The 21,998-nt window shown below is 42.7% G+C and overlaps 3 protein-coding genes across 3 annotated transcripts; all 3 read left to right on the top strand.

Annotated features, from left to right (window-relative positions):
• Positions 1-487: 487 nt before the first annotated feature.
• Positions 488-3,508, top strand: zbtb8b (zinc finger and BTB domain containing 8B; the record flags this gene model as incomplete). The annotated part of the gene is made up of 4 exons (XM_079231832.1): positions 488-661; positions 1,151-2,045; positions 2,146-2,324; positions 2,837-3,508. The coding sequence occupies 4 exons, from the start codon at positions 488-490 to the stop codon at positions 3,152-3,154; spliced, it is 1,566 nt and encodes a 521-aa protein (XP_079087958.1). The 3' UTR covers positions 3,155-3,508.
• Positions 3,509-6,076: 2,568 nt separating this feature from the next.
• Positions 6,077-8,724, top strand: LOC306748503 (tissue alpha-L-fucosidase-like; the record flags this gene model as incomplete). The annotated part of the gene is made up of 7 exons (XM_079231678.1): positions 6,077-6,453; positions 6,880-7,014; positions 7,219-7,462; positions 7,625-7,825; positions 7,908-8,098; positions 8,210-8,309; positions 8,401-8,724. 7 exons carry the CDS (start codon positions 6,077-6,079, stop codon positions 8,536-8,538), a joined length of 1,386 nt encoding a protein of 461 aa, XP_079087804.1. The 3' UTR covers positions 8,539-8,724.
• A 2,180-nt stretch (positions 8,725-10,904) lies between these two features.
• LOC306749017 (tissue alpha-L-fucosidase-like) lies at positions 10,905-14,824 on the top strand. Its single transcript, XM_079232258.1, has 8 exons — positions 10,905-11,327; positions 11,486-11,620; positions 12,097-12,234; positions 12,400-12,505; positions 12,609-12,809; positions 13,194-13,384; positions 13,945-14,044; positions 14,267-14,824. Exons 1-8 carry the CDS (start codon positions 10,987-10,989, stop codon positions 14,399-14,401), a joined length of 1,347 nt encoding a protein of 448 aa, XP_079088384.1. The 5' UTR covers positions 10,905-10,986; the 3' UTR covers positions 14,402-14,824.
• Positions 14,825-21,998: the final 7,174 nt, after the last annotated feature.

Below are 21,998 nucleotides of genomic sequence, written 5' to 3'. Positions count from 1 at the left end.
GTCTAACGCGTGTCTGTTTGGTTGTGTATGTATCGGCCTTTTTCGCTTCTGATATTATTTTTAAACCTAACCTCACATCAGTTAGACTGTTAACAAATCTATTGCGTATTAGCTCATCAAGTTATTCATTAATATTGCTAGAGTCCATTGGTGACCTGGTTTCCTCTTTCCCCTTTAACCACATGTTGACTCAGTTTAAACATTGTTTGTATTCTCTATCAAAAAGGAGATATTGTCTCCCAAAAAATAAATGTCAAGTCAGGTGTCACACAGGTTCATAACGTTTTAACATAACATGTTAAACCAAATGTCTGACAAAAAAGTCCAACTTCAACCTTTTTGCTGTTTCCTCTTTTGCATCTGACTCACACACACTCTCTCTCTCTCTCTCTCTCTCTCTCTCTCTCTCTCTCTCTCTCTCTCTCTCTCTCTCTCTCTCTCTCTCTCTCTCTCTCTCCCTGTCAGGTGTCACTGAAGAAGTACAAACATGGAGGTGCCATGCTATCTGCCCAAACTGCTGATGGAGCTCAATGAGCAGCGTAAGCGGGACTTCTTCTGTGACTGCAGCATCCTTGTTGAAGGCCGTGTCTTCAAGGCCCATCGTAACGTGTTGTTTGCTGGTAGCGGCTATTTCCGGGCTCTTCTGGTTCACTATCTGCAGGTGAGAGTAAAGCTGCTTTGCGATATCTTTATTTCTGTTGTGTATCGGCACGGCTTCTTAGAAACAAATGTATTGCTTTGGCTAAGATAGTGCATGTACTATTGTGTTATACATTATTATTTTAATGTCTTAACATGTTACTACAATGCAGATCACTTTCTATAAACTCCTTAACACCCCTCCCCCCTTCAATTATTAGTTTTTTTTACCATGTAAAGCGCATTGAGGACCTTTTTTAAAGTGCTTTACAAATAAAATGTATTATTGTTAATATAAAAGCCGTGAAGAAGAAGAAAGTAAGAAATAAATGACTTCTCATGGGTGGATGATGGGGCTTGGGTTACTATGTAAGTATAATGGTTTGGAGGTCTGGTCTAGTTTTTAAATGTAACGGCTAATTCTCTATTATTCTTGCTTGCCATTCACAGCGGAGCTTGTCAAATGAGGGCATCTGGTGTACCCACTAAGTAATGTGTTATCTCTTTACAGGATAGTGGACAGCGCTACAGCACAGCATCGCTGGACATTGTGACAGCCGATGCCTTCTCGATTATCCTAGATTTCCTTTACTCTGGCTGCTTGGCCCTGAACAGAAGCAATGTCATTGAGGTGATGTCAGCAGGCAGCTACCTGCAGATGACCGATCTGGTAAACTTCTGTAAGGGATACATCCGCTCGTCATTGGAAATATGCAACAAGGAGAAGGAAAGGAAAACGGAGAGGGATGGAGCTTTAGGTCCTGCAGACAGTGGCACTCCTGCTGTGACAGTCTCTCATGGTGCAGAGGCTGTGGAGCCTCATTCACAGGCTGCCGAGGCCGATGGAGGGTCAGGTTTAGGTCCGAAGTCTGTGGCCTTGTCTAGACCCCCCTTGTCCGTCCCTGTCACCACAACTCCGAGCACAAACAGAGACATGGACAGCGACTACCATTCCAGGGAGGAATTTGTATCTGGGCGTGAAGGACAGAAAGGACACATGGATCAGACGAACCTCTCTTCCTCTTCATCATCTGCTTTGACCCCTGAGTTAGTGAACCCCAAGATAGAGTACGACCCAGATGAGGAGCTCATGGAGTCCCCTGACTCCAAAGACCTGGCCTCATATCCTGGGCCCTCGCTCCATAACCCTCATCATAGCAGACTACGTCCTCCCTCTCCTTCCAATGAGCTCTCTCCTTCGGGATACAGCCCTCCTTTTAATACCAGGCAGCTGATGGACATTCTGGGCAGAAGTGAAGGCCCCAGTCCGCTGGGGGACAGAATGGGACAGCGCTTTACCCAAGGGCTTGGTAGCAGCACAGGAGGAGGCAGAATGGATGACGGTTTAGGGTTTGTGGGATCATCTATCATGGAGATCCAGTCCGATTGGCTTGGAGAGGAAACAGGTAATTGGCCAGCGATGGCCTATGGAGACTAATGTTTCACTCTAGGCTAAGGCATTGAGGTGAATCTGAACTGTTGGCCTCTCTCTTTCTCCTCCTGCAGGTGATGGTTTGGTGGTGCAAGTGAAACTCCACAAGTGCCCATTCTGTCCGTACACTGCCAAGCAGAAAGGAATCATGAAGAGACACATCCGCTGCCACACAGGAGAGAGGCCCTTCCCCTGTCCCATGTGTGGCAAGAGGTTCACAAGACAGGAGCACCTTCGCAGCCACGCCCTCAATGTAAGACCGCATTGTGATCGTCCTCACCTGTTTTTGATATTTAGGCCTCTACGTCTAAGGTGGCTTCTGCGACTACTACAATTTTGAAAACAATTGTTCTGTATATTTAGATTAATTATGTTGATTACATATTTTGTTTTCTATATATCGTGGTAGGAAATTGCTCTGTGGCAATTATGTTTCCCCTTGTAGTTTAAAGATAAATCGTCGTATTTGGGTCTTGGTTGCAGTAAAATGTAATAGTCAATAATATATAGTTAAGATGAAGTGGTTCGTACACAACCAGTAATTGCGAGCAGTTAGTTGTAAACAGTAATTAGTTGTCTCAGTCTTTAATTGAGTTCTCTTAGTGTTGTTAAATTCGGTTGCTTGTGTTTTGTACAAAGTGAATGAGAGCAGTCAATCTGTTGGCTGCTATTTTTTCCAGCTATAATAACCTAAAAGTTTGGGTTTCCCCGTGCAAAATGATACACAGTATGATTCTTCTCTCTTACCGCGTTGACCATCGACAGGTCCATCGGCACAACTGGCCAGTGCCATGTAAGAGCTGCAGGCGAACCTTCACTGGATCCGGCGTCACAGCGGGACTCAGACGCTTCGGCATCTGCGACAGCTGCAACTGCGTGACCACCACTCACGAGGATTCTGCCAGCAGTCACCCGGCCAGCCAAGCAGAGCCCATGGAACGGGGAGGCTTGGGCACAGACTGGTCCAGTTTTATGGACGATGTAGACGAGGTGGAGGTTGGCAGAGTGGAGGACTTGGTAGGGAAACAGATGCTTGAAAGGCAGCTGGCTGTCTGCACTGATGTAGACACAGTGAATCTGTAGTCTGCTGACCAAACTGTTGTTGATGTTAAATTATGACTGAAAAAATGCCTTATTTATTGACTAATTATATTGTAACCAAAAATCAAAATATGTTCTTTTGACTGTTGAAGATATCATGCTCTAGTGATTTTGCCCGGCAGCAATTAGCCCCAGTGGTAAAAATATATTTTGAATCACAAATTTGGTCCTTTTATTTCTTTGCAGAGTTGCTCAAATGTACCTGTATGTGCTGGACATAAAGATAACATGGCTGTTGTCCTCTACAGATGATAAACAAAATGGCTTGTTGCATGTTTTGTTTTGTCCCAAAATATTGCAGCTCATAGATACAAATTTGCTTCGTGGTTATATTGTGGAAACTGTGGATTTTGTTGCAACAGATGTGTTGGGTAATTGTTGACTTAGTGAAAAGTTCGGAGTGACCTGGTATGGTGAAGGTTTTCTCTTTCCTTCAATGGTGACTATTTTAGAGAAAAAAGAGATTACAAAGCAGACACTAAATTTAGTATTTACATTTGTAATAGTTTTGGCCCCAAAAGAAGAAGAATTACTTCAATAAAACATGTTTATTCAAAGTCCCCACAGTGATACATGCAAGGGGAGAATACTGTTGACACTATTATTTCACCCCAAATACAACACACCTGTTAATATTCCACCTCTTTACAGGTATTTTTATGCATTGAAGCAGGAACATATTCCTTTTTAAATCTGCACACGTTTTGATGCTAAGCGTCCAATTAATTTGACAGATGATTGGGGATTCCTTCTATTCTTCTTCAACTGTTAGAGGGATTGCTTAGAGCAGGGATTCCCAAAGTGTGGTGCTAGGGGGTGCGCGAGAGGAAAAATGTAATGGTGGTCTAATGGTGTAATAATTAATATTAAACATAATAAAAAAATAAATTAAGTAGGATTTTTTTAATTATAAAATGTCCCTTTGTAAGATTTAAATTTAAAATTAAAAACGTACAATTTAATAAATAGATGCACTTCCGGTCCGGCCGCCAGACTGTCTTTTACCTACACACTAGCTAGCCTAGCTTGTGCACCTAACGTCATTTCATTCATTCAGCAACATTCATGAAAATATGTGAAACTGGCTGAAATCGGGGAAGCTGTCAGGTGGGACATCTAAAGCTATCAGTAATAAAAGAGGAGAGGGACAGAGAGAGAGTGAGGAACCGGAGGCGAGAGAAACGGAGAGGTGCGTTGGGGAGAGACCGGGAGAAGAAATCGACCGGGAGTCGGAGAAAGAGGAGACGAGAGTGAGCATCAGACTGGGAAAAAAAAGAGGAAATATGATGACAATTATCTGGGTCTGGGCTTCACTTGGATTGGCAATGCAGATTGCCCGAAGCCACAGTGCGTGTTGTGCAGTGAGGTTCTGGCTAACAGCTGTCTTAAGCATCTTATTTGCGCCGCCACCTGAACACTAAGCATGCAGTGCAAGTCAGAAGCCCCTTCCATTTTTTAGATCCAAATTGGAAGAGTTACAAAACAGCCAAAAACAATTGCAGTCTCATTCACGTGAGTCTCTCAAAGTGAGTCTCTCAAAGTGAGAGACTGATGTCTCTCACTTTCTCCCTCTCCCTCTCTATCTCTCTTACTGCAGGCTGAGCCACCTGCGCTGCATGTGAAAATCCTCATATGGACTCCTCCTTTTTTATTTATATTTGTTTATGAGCCTATGCATGTGCCACTCTTTGTTCTTTACGTGGCTTACTGTGTTTAAATAAGTAAATGTGAAATGCAATCTGCCTCTGAGCCTGTGCGCGTGTCCTCGCCATCCAGGGAGCTGTGCGACTGAGCTGTGCGTTTAAGCTGTGCGACTCCGCGGAAGGCGCTTAAAGTTGAGAATATTTAAACGTTTAAGCTCGCCGAAAAAACGCTCGAAAAACGCGTCGCGCGGCATTTAAAAAGCGCGCATGAAAGGCGCGCCGTACAATAGGAAAACAATGGTTTTGCTAGCGACGCGTTTTTGAGAGTCGCGTCTGGTGTGAACGGCCCCTTAATGCTCTTTAAAAGTGACGCCTTGTGTAACTGAAATTTATACAGCGGACTAAATCTTGTAACAAACGCCACGCGCGAGCAAACAGTTCTCGCATCAGTCCAATTTTATGCGGCTATAAATAGGCTCTGTTGCGTTTTTTTTTAAGGTGTGGGGGATTGGGGGTGCGTGAACCCGGTCGGGATGTAGAAGGGGGTGTGTGGCCTAAAAAGTTTGGGAACCGCTGGCTTAGAGGGATCTTTTTCTGCCCTTTCAATTGTCCATCTGGTCTAACCAATGCACCGTATTTTGTTCTCTTTAAAAAAAAAAAATACAAACCATTTCATACAAAATCACATCTATTTCTGAAGAGGACTTTCTACAACATGACATGACAATTGCAGTCCTCTCTAGGAGTGGATCAAGCTTTTGTCCAGCAGTGTACTTTCATCACACTCAATAATAGAACAATAGACCTGTAGCGCCCTCTAGTGGTTGAACCTCAACCCGGAAATAAAATGATTCCGCGTGTGCTCGTGACCAGGGGAAACACCGGCTTTTTGCAAGCAGCCTGACTACTTCCCATTGCATTAAGAAATCAATTACAATGGTTTGTTTACCTGTTTGTTTGTTTGTTTGTATTTTATTGGAAGTGCACAACATGAGTACAGAGTCAAATGAATCTCAGTAGAATCATAATCCTGCAATTTTTAACTAACCAATAAAGGAGTATCTTCTCTTATCTTATCTAGGATGGACGTTATAGTTTTATGATGAGAACTACTCGCGGAAGTCGGCAACACAATACGCCCTTCCTATATTTATTCAGATTGTCATGCAAGTGCTTCAGACAGGCAGTGACACCACCTGACTGTAGCGACGGGTTTCACAATCGCACAGGAGTGACAGACTTGACTTTACTCTCAGGGACCATGTCGCCTCCAGTACGGGCTGGATGCGTCCCGCCTGCGCTGTGGGTTATCCCGCTCCTCCTCGTGTTGGCCCCTGGATGCAGGGCGCGCTACGCAGCTAACTGGACCAGCCTGGACGCCAGACCCCTACCCCAGTGGTTCGACGAGGCGAAGATCGGCATTTTCGTCCACTGGGGGGTCTTCTCGGTCCCTGGCTTCGGGCAGTTTAGCGAGTGGTTTTGGTACTGGTGGCAGTCCAAAAAGCGCGCAGAGGAGGTTGCGTTCATGCTGGAAAACTACCCACCGGGCTTTAAATACGCGGACTTTGCGCACGCGTTTCGCGCAGAATTCTTCGATCCCGATAACTGGGCAGAGATTTTCAAAGCCTCTGGAGCAAAGTAAGTTCAACAAATATATCATATAGCCACACGACCTGTTATATTTGTTCCAGATGTGGGTTTTGACTGTAGCAAGTCTTTTTGCCAATGCTTCCTCAAGCCACACCCAAACCCGTGTGTCAGGTTTACGGTCGCTATTGGCAGTGCTACTCGAGGCATACTAATCTATATACAGACATCTTTCTTTGTATGGAAGCCCGTTTCCCCCACAACAAAAATAAAAAAACGACATAAAAAGTCATAATTATGAGATAATAAAGTCGAAATTATGAGATAAAAAGTCATAATTATGAGATAAAAAGTCATAATAATTAGATAAAAAGTCATAATTATGAGATAAAAAGTCATAATTATGTATATAATAATTGTCTGTCATGTGTGAAGGCATTTATGTGTACATGATTTTTTTTTTTTTTTTTGCTACAGGTATGTGGTATTCACATCCAAACACCATGAAGGATTCACAAACTGGCCCTCAGCAGGTTCCTGGAACTGGAACTCAGTGGATGTAGGTCCTCACCGGGACCTGGTGGGAGAACTGGCTACAGCAGTCAGGAAGAAGTGAGTATCGCAAATTGAGGAAGGGAGTTAAGGTTACAATAAGACATGATGTGAATACTGATTGTTTTCACATCAGGACAGCACCGAATGACAATAACAAAAAAACAAACATCTTATATTGCCAGGAATTCTGTACTCCTAAATGAGACCGGTTGGAAATAATTGAAATAAAAACGACATTCATTCATGTGTCTCTGTTGACAGGTCATTGCGCTTGGGTCTCTACCACTCTCTATACGAATGGTACCATCCCCTCTACTTGTCGGACCAAGCCTCTGGATTCAAGACTCAGGACTTTGTTGGCCGTAAGACTCTTCCAGAGCTAGTGGACCTTGTGACGACGTACAAACCTGATCTGATCTGGTCTGATGGGGACTGGGAAGCACCCGATACCTATTGGAACTCCACCGAGTTCCTGGCCTGGCTCTACAATGACAGCCCAGTCAAAGTAGGCTCGAGCTTTTACATCGACGTTCATCAGAGCGTGTTTATTTAATCATATATCATCTGCACTACATTGCACCATAAGTGTAGCGTGAAAATGAATGTATTTGATCAATAGCAGCAGTCTTATTTGCTGTTGTAGATAACCACTTGTGTGTTTCTTCAGGATGTGGTGGTGACCAATGACAGGTGGGGAAAGGGCTGCTACTGCAAACATGGAGGCTACTACAACTGTGCCGATAGGTACACGCCTGGGACACTTCCAGACCACAAATGGGAGAAATGCCAGTCCATCGACACACACTCCTGGGGCTACCGAAGAGACATGAAGCTAAGCGAGGTCATGGATCTGCCGGCCATCCTGAAGGTGAAAGGTCACAGTAGGTCATTGCCTAAGACTGGTGTACGTCCAGTCATCTTGTGCTGATCTAAAGACTCTCTTTCCTCAGGACTTGGTGTATGTGGTGGCCATGGGTGGTAACTACCTGCTGAACATCGGGCCGATGGCAGACGGCATGATTGCCCCGGTGTTTGAGGAGAGGCTGAGGGGACTCGGTGTCTGGTTGGGCATCAATGGGGACGCCATCTATGCTTCCAAACCCTGGAGGGTCCAGACGGAGAACAGCACTGTCACTGTCTGGTGAGATTGTGATTTTTTTGGAGCGAAGCAAGGTATTGTCCAAGAGTCTGGCCCGAGTAATATCTTTTCATTTTGTGATGGAAAATAAGCCACTTCTTGCTCCTATTGTAGGTACACTGCTAAAAACCATACCGTTTATGCCATTATCCTTGGCTGGCCGGCCGAACAACTACTTCGGCTCACAGTGCCAAGGACGTCTACAGCCACAAAAGTAACCCATACAACTTTATGCGCATAGCGTTTAATCCTAACTTAATTTGTCATAATGATAAACTCTTTATATTACACTTTTAAATCCACAGATTACACTTATGGACTATCCTAATGTTCTACTGAAGTGGGCACCGCTGACACCAACAGCTGGGCTGATGATTGCTATGCCTACTATGCCAGCATCTCCTGGAAATGCCTGGTGTCTGAAACTGGAGGGAGTCTGGTAGTCTAACCAGAGAGTTGTGAATCAGGAACAAGTCTTTAGGTCGAGGGGCACCTCTGTTAAGATTTACTGTAACGTGTGTGTGTGTGTGTGTGTGTGTGTGTGTGTGTGTGTGTGTGTGTGTGTGTGTGTGTGTGAAATATTAAATGAGGTGATCGATGGGATTTAAGTGTATTTTTGCTGCATATTAAAAGGCTGACAAAGGATGGTCATCACAACTGTGTTATGAGTCATTTAATTCCCTCAGGAATTTACTGTGGACAAAGTTGCACTACTTACATGCACTATTAACACTTAATAACACTTTAATCACTTTAATTACGTTCAATGGTGCAATATAAATAGATTCAAATACTTTGCATTCTGTCTGCATATTTAATATTGCTTTTGTGAAATGTTTTTACTGTTTATATTATTATTTGTATTTACTATGTGTGCACTGCTGCTGTAATCCTGCAATTCCCCCACTGCGGATCGAACAAAGGGTTATCTTATCTTATTTATTAGAGCTCTTTGAATGGGCATATGTGTGTCACCAAAGCATTTTAAGAGTGTTAGGACCATTTGCATAGTTGTGGAACATTTAAAGGAGATACATCATGGAATATAGTGAGTTTTTGTGGGGTTGTTTTTCTTTAATTATTACCAATACTATGGTTTAATTATTACTTTATTTACCCTGTAGGTGGCGGTACACACCTTTTAAGTAACTGGTTCAATCGGCCATGAAACCAAAAGAAGAAGAATACCTATGTTTATGTCAGAAAGCGAGCATCTAATCTGCGGTGCTCCCTGAACACCGACTCATGGGCAAGTCGCGGGACTTGAGTGAGTTCGAGCGGGGCAGCATCGTGGGAGCGCGGCGCGCCGGCTGCAGCATCGCGGAGACCGTGAGCCTGTTGGGCTTCTCCAAGACCGCGGTTGCCCGGGCTTACCGGGAATGGTGCGCCAAGCAGAAAACCTCCAGTCGCCGGGAGACCTGCGGGAGGAAACGCCTCGTCGATGAAAGCGGCGAGAGGACGATGAAGCGAGTGGTGGAGGAGAACAACCACGCCACGAGTGTGCAGATTCAGGCGCTGTACAACAGCAGCAGCGGGCAAGAGAAGCCCATCTCGCTCACGACCACCCGGCGGACCCTGAAGCGGCTCGGCTACAGCCGCACGTCTCAGCGGCGGGACACGCTCGTCCAGGCCGGGCTGGACGCGCTCTCCGCGGTCACATCATGCGCAGAACAGCCGGGGACCGATGCGGACTTTGACCCGGCATGATGGAGCCAAGAACTGGATAACACCTTGTTCAGAGATGGCGTTTTAATTCCAAAGAAAGTTGCCCACTGGGCACAAGAAACATATATGTGCATAAGTCACTATTCTTCTTTCGCTGTATATATGATAGAACATATTCAAATAGGTTTTGGAGTGTGTTCATTTATTTTTCTTTAAAAAAAGAAGGAAGATTTAATCAACTGTACAAACTTTGCACATTTCAATGCATTATATAAACAGATTCAGTTTCAAAATGTAGTTGGATGATGGTCTCAGTTTGTTTCTGCTTATATCAGAATATTGTGTATTTACAGTGAAAGAACAGATTGCAAATAATTACAATTTCTAAAAGAAATCTGAAGTATATATTCAGTAAACCTTTCCAAAAATTATTTATTACTGGAAAAAAATATCCTCATCAAATTACTAAACGAAACCACTTTTACTTTAATATTACCCATGATATATATTCAAACATTATCCATTAAGGGATGCCGAAACAATATATTCCCGGGGGGGGGGGGGGACAATCGTTGGGAAATCAGAATGAATCACACTATGCAAATGAAGAAGATGAGACCATGTCCTCTGCAGTTTTTTCTTTCCTGGAGTTTTCCACACGGTGAGTATTGTTGCAACTGATTTCACCATGTGTCGACTGTATTACTTGTAATTGTTAATGTATTGTACGTGGGACTTTATACATTTCAACATGTACGATTTACACTTATGAAACTCAGCCTGTGAAGATTGTGGTCTCCCATGGTCTGTTGTTTGTTAAATAAATTGCGTGTTTGCTCAATACAGTTGCAATGAAAAGACAACAACACCGAATTGATATAACTCCCTTTTAATGTAATTGTTTTCTTCTTATTTATTTAGTGTGCGTAAAGGAATAGATAATTCTGGTCAGTAGGTGGCGTAATGCACCTTTTGTTGGATGCCATCCGCCATAAAACCTAAAAAGAAGAAGAAGAAAAAAGAGACGGACGGGATGGTCACGTGATCCCAGTCTCATGATGGGAAACATTACACCTGGAAGGGTCGCAACAGAGAAAGGGAAGTCCGTGTCTAACACAGCTTCCACTAGTGAGACATTGTATCCTCCATAATCAGCTGGTTTCACGTCTCTGAAGACACTTCTCCGCTCACCTGCTTGCCTTCAAGCAGGCGCACCTGTCATAATCATGCTCGCGGCGTTCGTCCTCGCTGTGGCGTTCGCGTCCCAAACGGCGGCTCGCTACACCGCGGACTGGACGAGTTTGGACGCCAGGCCGCTGCCCTCGTGGTACGACGAAGCCAAGGTGGGGATCTTCGTGCACTGGGGTGTGTTTTCCGTGCCCGGGTTCGGCAGCGAGTGGTTCTGGTGGCACTGGCAGGGCCAGCAGCCCCCGGACCAGAAGTGCGTGAGCTTCATGTCGAAGAACTACCCGCCTAGTTTCAGCTACCCGGAGTTCGCGCCTCAGTTCCACGCGCAGTTCTTCAACCCGGGGGACTGGGCGGACATATTCAAGGCGTCGGGTGCAAAGTGAGTGTGTTTATTGAGACGAACGCCAGCTTAAATGTTGTGTTATAGTTTTTTACGAGACCGGTTCACTTCCGGGTATCGAACTCACCTAAAAACTATGGTTGTTGCACGTATACGTACGTTGTGCATTGTGTAACTCTTCCACATCCTCATCGCAGATATGTCGTCCTGACTGCCAAACACCACGAAGGGTTCACCAACTGGGCGTCCCCGAACTCCTGGAACTGGAATTCAGTTGATACTGGTCCTCACAGAGACCTAGTGGGAGACCTGGGAGAGGCAGTGCGCAACAGGTGGGTCACCAAGTGTTGTAACTGGAAGTAATTACAGTGCTGACACGATTATTATATATAAAGAAAGAATACAATGCTGTTCAGGATATTTAACTTAAGATAAGATAATCCTTCATTAGTCCTGCAGTGGGGAAATTGCAGGAGTTCCTCCTAAAACACTGGTGATGATAAGATCTGTTTTTATTTCAGAGAATTTAATAATAATCTCTTTGCTGTAGACGAGGGATGCACCAGTCTGATATCGGCACAGATACAGACCAAATTGGGTGAATAATGTATTGGCCATGTCGTGAGCGATTCACATTAAATACAGTTTCCTTGCCAATGTCAAAATAATAAGTCTGTTTTCATTAATGGTTTAATTAATAGTGTCACTGATTCCTTACAAAAAAAATAATTCTGATTTGTAGTGTTGTTGTGGCTGTCGAGTATCGTTCAATGACGGAGGCTAAGGTTTTTTTTATTTCCTCTTCTAGGTCATTGCACTATGGACTCTACAACTCCCTGTATGAGTGGTTCAACCCTCTCTACCTGGCAGACAAGAAGAATGGATTCAAAACGCAAGAGTTTGTGATGCATAAACTGCTGCCGGAGCTTTACAACATGGTTGTAAGGTCTGTAACACTTGAATTACCCCATCAGCTGATTTCAATACAAACTAATTTATTGTACTGAATTAGGGTAATACAAATCATACTTGGTTTATATTGACATGTGCCTGGTATGAGATACAACTTCATGGCAGGCTGTTCAAAACCTTTTGACTTCCTGTTTTGCAGGTACAAGCCTGAGCTGATCTGGTCTGATGGGGACTGGGAAGCACCTGACACCTACTGGAACTCCACCGAGTTCTTGGCCTGGCTCTACAATGACAGCCCTGTCAAAGTAGGTGCTTTCATACATAATGGTGATAACTGCAAGAATGCTGCGCTATAAATTCAACAATTAATGGTTTTAGCATGTATTCATGTACTTGTTCTGGTCTTAGGATACTATTGTGACCAATGACAGATGGGGAGCTGGCTGTGGATGTAAACACGGCGGCTACTATAACTGTGAAGACAAATACACTCCAGGCCAACTGCCCAAACACAAATGGGAGAAGTGCACGTCCGTGGACACGCTTTCCTGGGGTTACCGGCGAAATATGAATATGAGTGAGCTGATGGACTTGCCCACTATTGTAGAGGTGCGGATAATGTGATGGTATCAATTTATTACTAAATCTGTAAGGTTAATTTCTTACTTTGTCGCTGTGTTCATTTGCAAACGCATACATCGGTCATGGAAACCAATATTCCCCTAGGAATCGGTGTAATGAGGAAAGTGTTGCTGTTTTTAATCGGTCAATTTGCTGATCCTTAATTGGCTATGTTACAATCATGTTTGGTCATCACTGTCAAGAGAATACTGATCCAAAATGAATTCAAGAACGTTATGTGTCAGTCATCTTCGTTTTCACTGCTCAAAAACCGTATATGATGATGATAATAATAATACTGTGATCAGTGAGGCGTCTCTTTACAATGGCTGACTGGTTGTCCTGCTCCTCCTGCTGCTGCTTCTGTTACAGGATCTGGTTCGCACTGTGGCTTTGGGAGGTAACTACCTTCTGAATGTGGGTCCCACACCCGACGGGATGATCCCCCCAGTGTTTGAGGAGAGACTCAGGGGTGTTGGAGCCTGGCTGAAGATAAACGGGGAGGCCATATACACCTCCAAACCCTGGAGGGTCCAGACAGAGAACACCACTGTGCCAGTCTGGTAAGAGGAGAGGGTGAAGTCGTCTCTGATCTGGTAGTGCCTGTCTTTTTACAATTTTAAAGGAATGCGTTGTTTATTGTTTACATACTTTTCTTTCCCACTGGAGAGCTGCTGTTTGTAAACGACAGAACGCAAAATACAGGTTTTAAGGAAAATGTCAGTTGTCTGTGCTGCATTGGCTCATATGTATCACTCCCACGCCGATTCCTCCGGTGCTGGGAGACGGTTGTGTCTTGATGTTTCCCCACAATTTCCAAATCTCTCGCGAGATGGATAAGGTTAGGCACTGACCTTGAATGGTTAAGGTCAGCAAAGGTCTTTGGGCGCAGAGTTTAGCGAGAGTTTGAGAAAGGGCAGGTTTCCCCATCTAGATGCAACCCTGGGAAGGTACCACTCTGATATAGGAGCTAAAAATGTTCCTTAAAGCGGCCAACTATGAACGGTCCAAGTTCTTGCAGTGGAGATGCTAAAAAAAAAGGTGGGGGGGAGGTTATGAGAAGGATGTCCTTTAAAACTTTGAAAAAGTACATTGATGCAATTATCGTCTCCCCTTTTTGTAGGTTTACATCCAAAGGAACCACTGTCTATGCCATCATGACAGCCAGACCTCCCAAACTCACACTGCAACTTTTAGGACCCAAAACATCAGCAGCCACTAAGGTAAAGGGACTAACAATGATGTCTGTTTTTTTTTTTTTTTGAAAAGCTCAATAACAAAGCTTTGACTAAAATTAATGGAACATTGTTAACTACAGAAATACATATTCTTGTTTTTTGGGTAGCTGTACTATAACAACATGACCAGCTTAGGAACTATACATTTACAGAAGGGAATGAGGTAGGTATGAGAATCTAAATAACATTATTTTGTTTCCTGTCCAGGTGACCTTGTTGGGGAATCCAAATCCCCTACCTTGGGCCCCAGTCCAACCCAGTGCTGGCCTTACTGTCCTTCTACCTGAACTGCCCTATTCCCCCAGTCGGACCTGGACGCTCAAACTGGAAGGCATCCAGTGAGCCGTAAACCCCAGAAGTGTTCAAGGTTGAATATTGAAAATGTATTCATCTCAGGTTGTGATTATTTTTGTGGGACATTGGGAAATGTGTGCACTATGGTTAAAGGGACAGCACTTATGTAATGGATGAGTATTTTTGCCAAAATGAAAGAATGAAACGCTTCTCTTCGATGATTCCTTTGTGGCTCTGAAGACTGGACATGGGTCCGTACCTCATAATTGTTTAAAGATTTCATTTTTCTCCTTTTAAAATGATAAAAAGATTATGAATTGAAAGTGTAATATTCTGTTCAGCAAATCTTTCACGGCACCTTCTCAGCTGTCTAATTGCAGTTTCAGAAACAATTCATGTTTTTTTTTGTTTTTGTTTTAAGGGGTATGTTGAAAAGTTTACAAAGCACTTTTTTTCACTGAATTATTTAAAAATAACTGAATAAAAGATGATTTTTCTGATCAATGGTTCTGTTGTGCCACACAGTATACTAGTAACCGTAAAGGTTTATATTATACCAGGGGAAAAGCTAAATTGAGAGGGGTAGGCTCTGCCTCTGTATACCCACACAGGTGTTTTGAGTTAATCTGGTGATTGGACCTCTTCTCAGGACTGTGACATCGACTAATTGAGTCTGCAGTTAGCGTTATTGAACCATTCGGGCGGGACAAATTACATATTTAGCATTCTTATTGGTCGATGAAAAGAGGTCTAATCAGCCAGAACTGAAAACACCTGTGTGGGTGTACAGGGCCATTAAAGCGAGGTCAGGAAATAAAGCTTTCTCACTAAAGAGTCCTTCATGTGTAATCACTAAAGGAACCACTTGTTCCTCGCTGCTGTGATGTCCTCAGACACAATTGCCACCTCTAAAAACTACAAGCCGAATCTCTGTAGCCTCGGATGAGACGTGTAAACCTTGACTGTGCTTTTTCCACTCAAGTGTAAGTGAATCACTTCTCTTTCCGCAGAGAGGTCATGATTGGGAACTAGATGACGAGTACTTCTGGAAGACTGTTTTGATCTTCTGTGCAGCACTTGTTCGCACTTTTATTTTTTTCAATTCCCTTAAGTGCCTCAGGGTTCCGTTACTCATTCACCTCCCACATGTTTATATTTGACTTAACTCCTGACCTCAACCTGCTTCTCTGTTCCTGAGGCCACTGCTGTTCTTACATCTCAGCGGGACACTTTATATTCAGTAGCAGCACGCTTTATTTGTTCAGTTCTTTACAACGACAATCTTGTGAATGGACAAGAAAATAATTAAATGTGTCAGTGAGTTTAGACCTGACTGGGAAGAGTATACCCACGGGGACAGTGCATTTGATTCAGAATACCAGTGTTGAATTGTCCTCTGTCCTCCCTTTTAATCTCCCTAATAGGTGTACTCTGTTTAGCAATTGCATTTGCATTGCAAATTTATTTAGCAAAGAGAGAGATGGGAAAAATACAGGAGGAGGAAGGGGGTCAAAAAGCTAGCCTGGCCTAAACAAATTCCTCCTACCTGCAATTTTACAGCTCACATTCTGACACTTCTTGTTTGTATAATCTGTACAAAACCTGAAGCGTATAAACAATTTTCCATTTTATAAGGGTCATGTGCTATATCAAATGTTAGACTTTCCTTTAAAGTGCTATAAAGCCTTTTTTTTATACCCGCTGGTTTGAGGCTTGGTCAGAAAACAGTGTTAAGAATCAGAGTTTAGCAACATTTGAATCGAAAGCCGTTGACATTTTTGGGCTTGTTATATTACCAGGCAGCTGTCAATCAAATCTGATCGTTTATTACGGCGAAATAGCCCTCCAAAGATTTTAAACTGGTTTTACGAGACTAAAAGAAAGATTTGACTGACTTCAGGATTCGGTGCATTAAACATTCAGTAGAGACAGTAAATAAAGACACAAAAGAAAGACAAAAGAGACACAGCACCCCTCGTTTAACTCGCTAAAATAGCTTTATAATAATCATATTAATAGTACTAATATTAGCCATTAGAAAATGTTTTGACAACGTTGACAGTGTTACATTCTGTGTTGGGGTAAACCACGTCACAGTGTGCCACCTCTCTGGGCTTCAGCGCTATCGGACGTGCTCCGTTGACACATCTAGATCCATAAAACATACAAGATCAATAAATAAATTTGTATGTACAAAATGAAGAACCACAACACAACGAACAGAATCATGATTTACACTTCACTGTGCAACACCCTTCCGCTGCCCGTCGAGCACATATTCATCTCCTCGTCTCTGCGGTGTGCTCATGCATCCTGCGTATCCACGGTGGTCTTTTGAAACAAAAGTTCATGTCTTATGGCATCACTATTGCTATATGTTCCAGTCAATTGTTTTCTATAGGAGAGAAAAAAAACATAAGCCTTTTTGATGTTTGTATGTACAATATGCTGTCTTGGCACTGAATCAAACGTGTATAAAACAAGAGAACTCAAGATAAAGCCGAGCTTAAAGACAGAAAAGCTCGCTGTATCAAACCCGTTTGATTAAAACTCATAGTGAGAAACACATGATAGAGGAGCAGAGGTGGAGAGAGTAGACAACGAGGGGCTTTTTAGATTTTGCTACATTATAGAAGTAGAACGTGAAGAGTCGGTGTCAGTTGGATGTCCTTGTTGTTTTTGTCCTCTGGCGGAATAAAGAGATCAGAGAGGGATAAATGCACAAACCGTTTGGATCTTCCATTCAGTCCATCTGTTCAACGCTTGCGTTCCTCGTGTGATCTCTCACTCCTCGCTGGAGTGTCCATCATTGATCCCAGAGAAAAATGTCTTCCCAGAGTTATTGTCAGTTTGCTTCACTTGTACTCCGTCTCCTCAGTAGCAGCAATTTAAGACTTGTCATCATAGAATAAACTATTTGTTTTGTTATTGTACACAAGACTCGCCCTTGAATACAGAACAATGTTCTACTCATAGCTATAATCGACAACACCATTTATAATAATGAGAGTGATGACAATAATTAAACCTTTTGATGACAATAATCATACTACTACTAATAATCATATTGTAATAACAATATATCGAGAATAGCAATGTCCATTGGTAACAAGGTATTTACATTGTTGTAAACGTGAGGGTGGCTGGGTATTATTTTTTTGTTAATTACATAGTAATTGCTCAGTTGTCTCTGACCCACGTGGTTACCTGTGTGTATACTGTAAAGCAACATTACAGTTTAAATACACACACACACACACACACACACACACACACACACACACACAATTATACCTCAGTGCTAAAGGCACATTGGAGTTTCAGTTGAATATCTTTGAAGGGTTAGAGCTGCTCTGGAGGCAGAGGGGAGTAAAACCTCTTGGAGTGGAGACAAAACTTAAAGAAGTTTGATCAACATGTAAATGTAAAGATATAATACAAGATTTTGATGAAATTTTGATTGAACTGTTTGTGGTTGGATTTGCTTTCCATCAATGGCCAATAAATCTATTTACATTCTGTAATTCCTTTTCTAAATAGTACTTATCAGTGTTAGTGGCGGGGTCCGCCGCTGGAATAAAATGATCTACCTGTGCACAAGAGCTTCACAGGAAACAAAGCATGTCTGTAATCCAGCCCCATTGTTTACTTTTCTCCTAATGCTGTATATAAAGTTACTGTTAATAATATCCCCAGATGTCCTATTGTTGCTAGTTAGTTAAAACAATTCAACTGCTGAAACATAAGTGACTGTGATTATTCATCATACAGATGCCTCAATAAAACAAGACATGGTAATTTACTCAATTGTTTGACTGCAGATCCATTTTCAATATTGCAGGGAGCAACGGGACAAGCAGCCACAGCTCCGTAGCTCTGGTGAGCCAGACATAATAGGATATTGGCTTCTCCCACTGAGATTTAACTCAACCAGTGACTTTGCTTTTTCCTCCAGAGCAGCTCAGCCTCTGCGTAACTAAAACTCAAATCTGCTGCTACAGCATCCCTCCTGCTCCACTTTGTTGCAGATGCACAATATACAGCCCACACATATTGGCTACAATTGAGCTCCGGCCTCAACCAACACTTGTTCCACTTTCTTTCACTCCCTGCGATTCAGCCGCTCTCCAGTCTCAGAGAATGGCTACTAGAGAATGGCGAGATAATCTGAGCTCAAATGGTTTCCCTTTTTATTCAGAGAATATGGACAACATTCCTGCGGGACTGATCTGGTCCTATATTATCAGGGTCCGTTGGCTGAGAGAATCCCCTGAGGACAGAGGCCTGGGTCGGGGTTGGAGATGCTGCTGCTAGAAACTGAGGTATAGTCGGAGTTGACTTGTCCGTCTGGCTGTCCGCGAGGGGTTTTTGCACTTCTAGAAAGAGGTGAAAGGGTTCGTACAGCAGTCTGTCTGGTGTGTTGGTGAGTGTTCAGATCATGTTCGCACAACTATACACCCAGGTGCTATTTCTAGCTGAGGCTCCTGCATTTGTACTGTGAAGATAGAGGACGGATGGATTTGTAAAATACGGAACAGTGTTGGAAATCAAACCACCAAATATGTGTTTGCAATGGACCTGTTTCAAGGCAAGGTGGCTGGCTAACACCTCCACGTTTGATCAAAAGTATAGAGGAGAAAGTCAGCGAGAATTGAAGAAGAAGCAGTAGTTGCTACGGTGGATAAACATCCAACAAAGCCTCTTTAAGTTCCTGGAGTCCCTCAAGGCCGACTCGTAATGGAAAGACCGCGCCATCCCTCTGTGTGTAGGTCTGAGGATTGTGAGGGTGGAGTCAAGAGGCCTTCACAGTGGAGTAACAGTATAAAAGCAGGTATTTGTGCTTTGTTTGATGAGGGCTGTGTCAAACACCACTGAGATGTTGTCAAGTTTGAGGGTAACAGAGAAGGAGGATATGGGGATAAAAAAAAAAAAAAAGGCTGCTCCGCAACCCACACTGCTGCAAATAAGTTGAACAACAAGTCTCATTCTCAGCCCAGCTTGTCTTTGCCGGGGCAGCTTGTTTTACTTGGAGGTTGTTCAATTGATCAGCAGAGATTCAAATCAAAATCGCTGTTTCAAGGTTGCCAGTGTCATTGTCCTCCAATGATATCATCTTTGATCAAAGGCATGAGTCATTGAAATAATGGCATTGTGTATAAATCCTGTCAATTATTTTCAATCACAAAAAAATGTTTACAAGCTACAAAATTAGCTTTGCTTTTATCAGTCAAAAAAGAGATTCTGCTAAACTTTTCAAAGGAGGTTGACATAAAACATGCAGTGTTAACATCCACAAAATCTGCCAGTCGCATGTGTGTATTGCAAGTGAAGGTGAGGGAGACAAAAGATGGAGTGTCAGTACAATAGAAACATTTTCTTTAACAATACTCTCTGCAGATTTGTATACTTTTCTATTTACATATCTTTCTATATATATATATATATATATATATATATATATATATATATATATATATATATATATATATATATATATATATACTGTAAACTGTGTTCAAAGGAAACCTCCACATATAGCTGGTTAGGCACATGTAGTTGGTTCTAAAGGGGGAATACAGGGAGGGGCTACAGCAGTATATGTTGCTATAACCACAGACAGATATAGAGTAGGCCGAAGTAGGATCATACTTGGCAATTAAGTCTTGCCATTTATACCCTGTGAACCTGACCCAGCACTCTAAAACTGAAGATAATAATCAATTTCAATTATTTTTCACGTGTACTGAGTCTGGATATGCCACACGGCTGTAGTTTCACACAATGCTATAATCTATCATAATAATACTGTAGTTTTTCACATTTGATATATGCTGTTTTTGTACATATACTGTACTCAATAGTCTCTACTAATCTAGAAATGTAGATTATATTATAAAATATACATCTCCCATTAAAATATCCCATTTCGCCAACACATTCCACCCAGAAGTTAAAAAAAAAAAAAAAAACAGGTCATGCTTAAAGATTCTTACTGTGTGTCTTTTGTCTTTAAAACGGCTGATTTGGACTTTTCTCTGGGCTTCATCACATGTCCCTCATGACACGCAGCCCTTCATATTCACACTACAAACGTACAAACACATAGGCACCATCCATACAAAACACTTAAATATGAAATATCTGTTCGGACATAAATAAATAAGACCCCTTCGAAGCCTTTAAAATCATGCTACACTTTGTTCCGTGGAGACACCAGATAGTATGATTTCAAGAAGTAAATAAAGAGGAAGAGAAATGAACACATAGTTTAACTAACATATTGGATAATTCCATTCATAACACGTGTAGCCTAATCTCAGCATAATTACCAAACACTATCAAGTTGCTTCTCTTCTATCGTTTCACAACGGATGGTTTCCTCTCCATGACGACTTTTTGGACGGGCTTTAGATTAAATACGACTCCTTTTGTGTTCTCTCAATTCAGAGGAATCCTTTCTCCTTTCATCAGCCGCGTGTGAAACTGAGAGGATTGTACTTCAAGTTAGGCCAGTGGATTCTGCAGGAGACATCGCCAGCTCTCCTCCCCTATTACTTTGTGATCCGCTGCTTTAGAATTCGCAATTATGCAAACACATCATGTGAAAGTCCATTCTGAATATTCAAGAGAAGAGAACGGAAATAACTGATAAAAAGTAATGAAGAGACTGATCTTCTTTCATGGCTGTTTCATCAGGCTGCCGGTAAATCCTGACTGAGGTGGAAAGAACTCTCCACAGACCTTCGTGGTTGGTTTTGGGCCCTCATTTGACCACTAGGTGGTGCTGTAGTCTCACAGTGAAATGGGGGCCTTCTCAGTAGAGTCCTAAAAAGCCACCAAAATATATTCTCTTAAAAACCCCCATCGACCCCACCCCTGAACACTTGAAACTTCAGAGAGACTACATGAAAAGCAAACGGTTGTTTGTGATGCTCTCTAGCTGTCGAGGCTGTGATGCTACACAGCAAAAGCTCTTTTTGGCAAACATCAGTGTGCACACTATGTACAAATAGCACTTGCACATTCAAACGGCATCACTGCGGGTAGTGGATGGGGATACGGGATGTGAGGAATGAGGGGAAGAGACAGAAAATAGTTTCATATTCTTTGACTGGGTGCCTGGGTGGACAGATGGCACCAGGGTGAAAAGTGCCAGCTGCAGTTGACTGACTATGCTTCGAGAATGTTCTTTGGGGATCGCCAACCATCTGACTTTAAGGGCATTTAAACTGATGGTGAGAAATTAACCCATGTTTATTCATCCACACTGATAGCATCGGTAAAGAGTGTGGCTATATATCGCAGTTGATTCAGTTGCAAATGGCATTCAGGAGATGGCAACAGGGGATCCATAGGGAGATTCTGTAATCTCGTCGTCTCCACAGAGGTTTTGTGCCTTAAGCCCTTTATTTTCAGTGATGGAGAAGTGCTCGGTGAACACGCACAGGCATGCTACTACTGCGTGAACCTCCGCTGACTACTGACTACTGTTATAAAAGTGGACTGTTTCGTGTTTGTCCGCCAAAAGGAAATTCAGAGAATTCTTTAAAAAGTTGATAACCCATGTCTGCTAGCTACCATTTCACATTGAGGCCTCTGTGTCAGTAAAATGTCCAAATTTCAAGACACTAAAATGGCTGTCATT

Source organism: Taurulus bubalis (genome assembly GCF_910589615.1).
Source record: "Taurulus bubalis genome assembly, chromosome: 16".
Taxonomy (NCBI): Eukaryota; Metazoa; Chordata; class Actinopteri; order Perciformes; family Cottidae; genus Taurulus; species Taurulus bubalis.
The sequence above is the reverse complement of the archived record's forward strand: the minus strand, read 5'-3'. Positions and strand labels throughout refer to the sequence as shown.

Excerpts from the sequence above, each read along its gene's own strand:
- LOC306749017 (XM_079232258.1), top strand. The coding sequence starts at position 10,987 with ATGCTCGCGGCGTTCGTCCTCGCTGTGGCGTTCGCGTCCCAAACGGCG. Across the intron at positions 12,506-12,608 it reads ACAATGACAGCCCTGTCAAA|GATACTATTGTGACCAATGA; the intron begins GTAGGTGCTTTC and ends TTCTGGTCTTAG. Across the intron at positions 12,810-13,193 it reads ACTTGCCCACTATTGTAGAG|GATCTGGTTCGCACTGTGGC; the intron begins GTGCGGATAATG and ends CTTCTGTTACAG.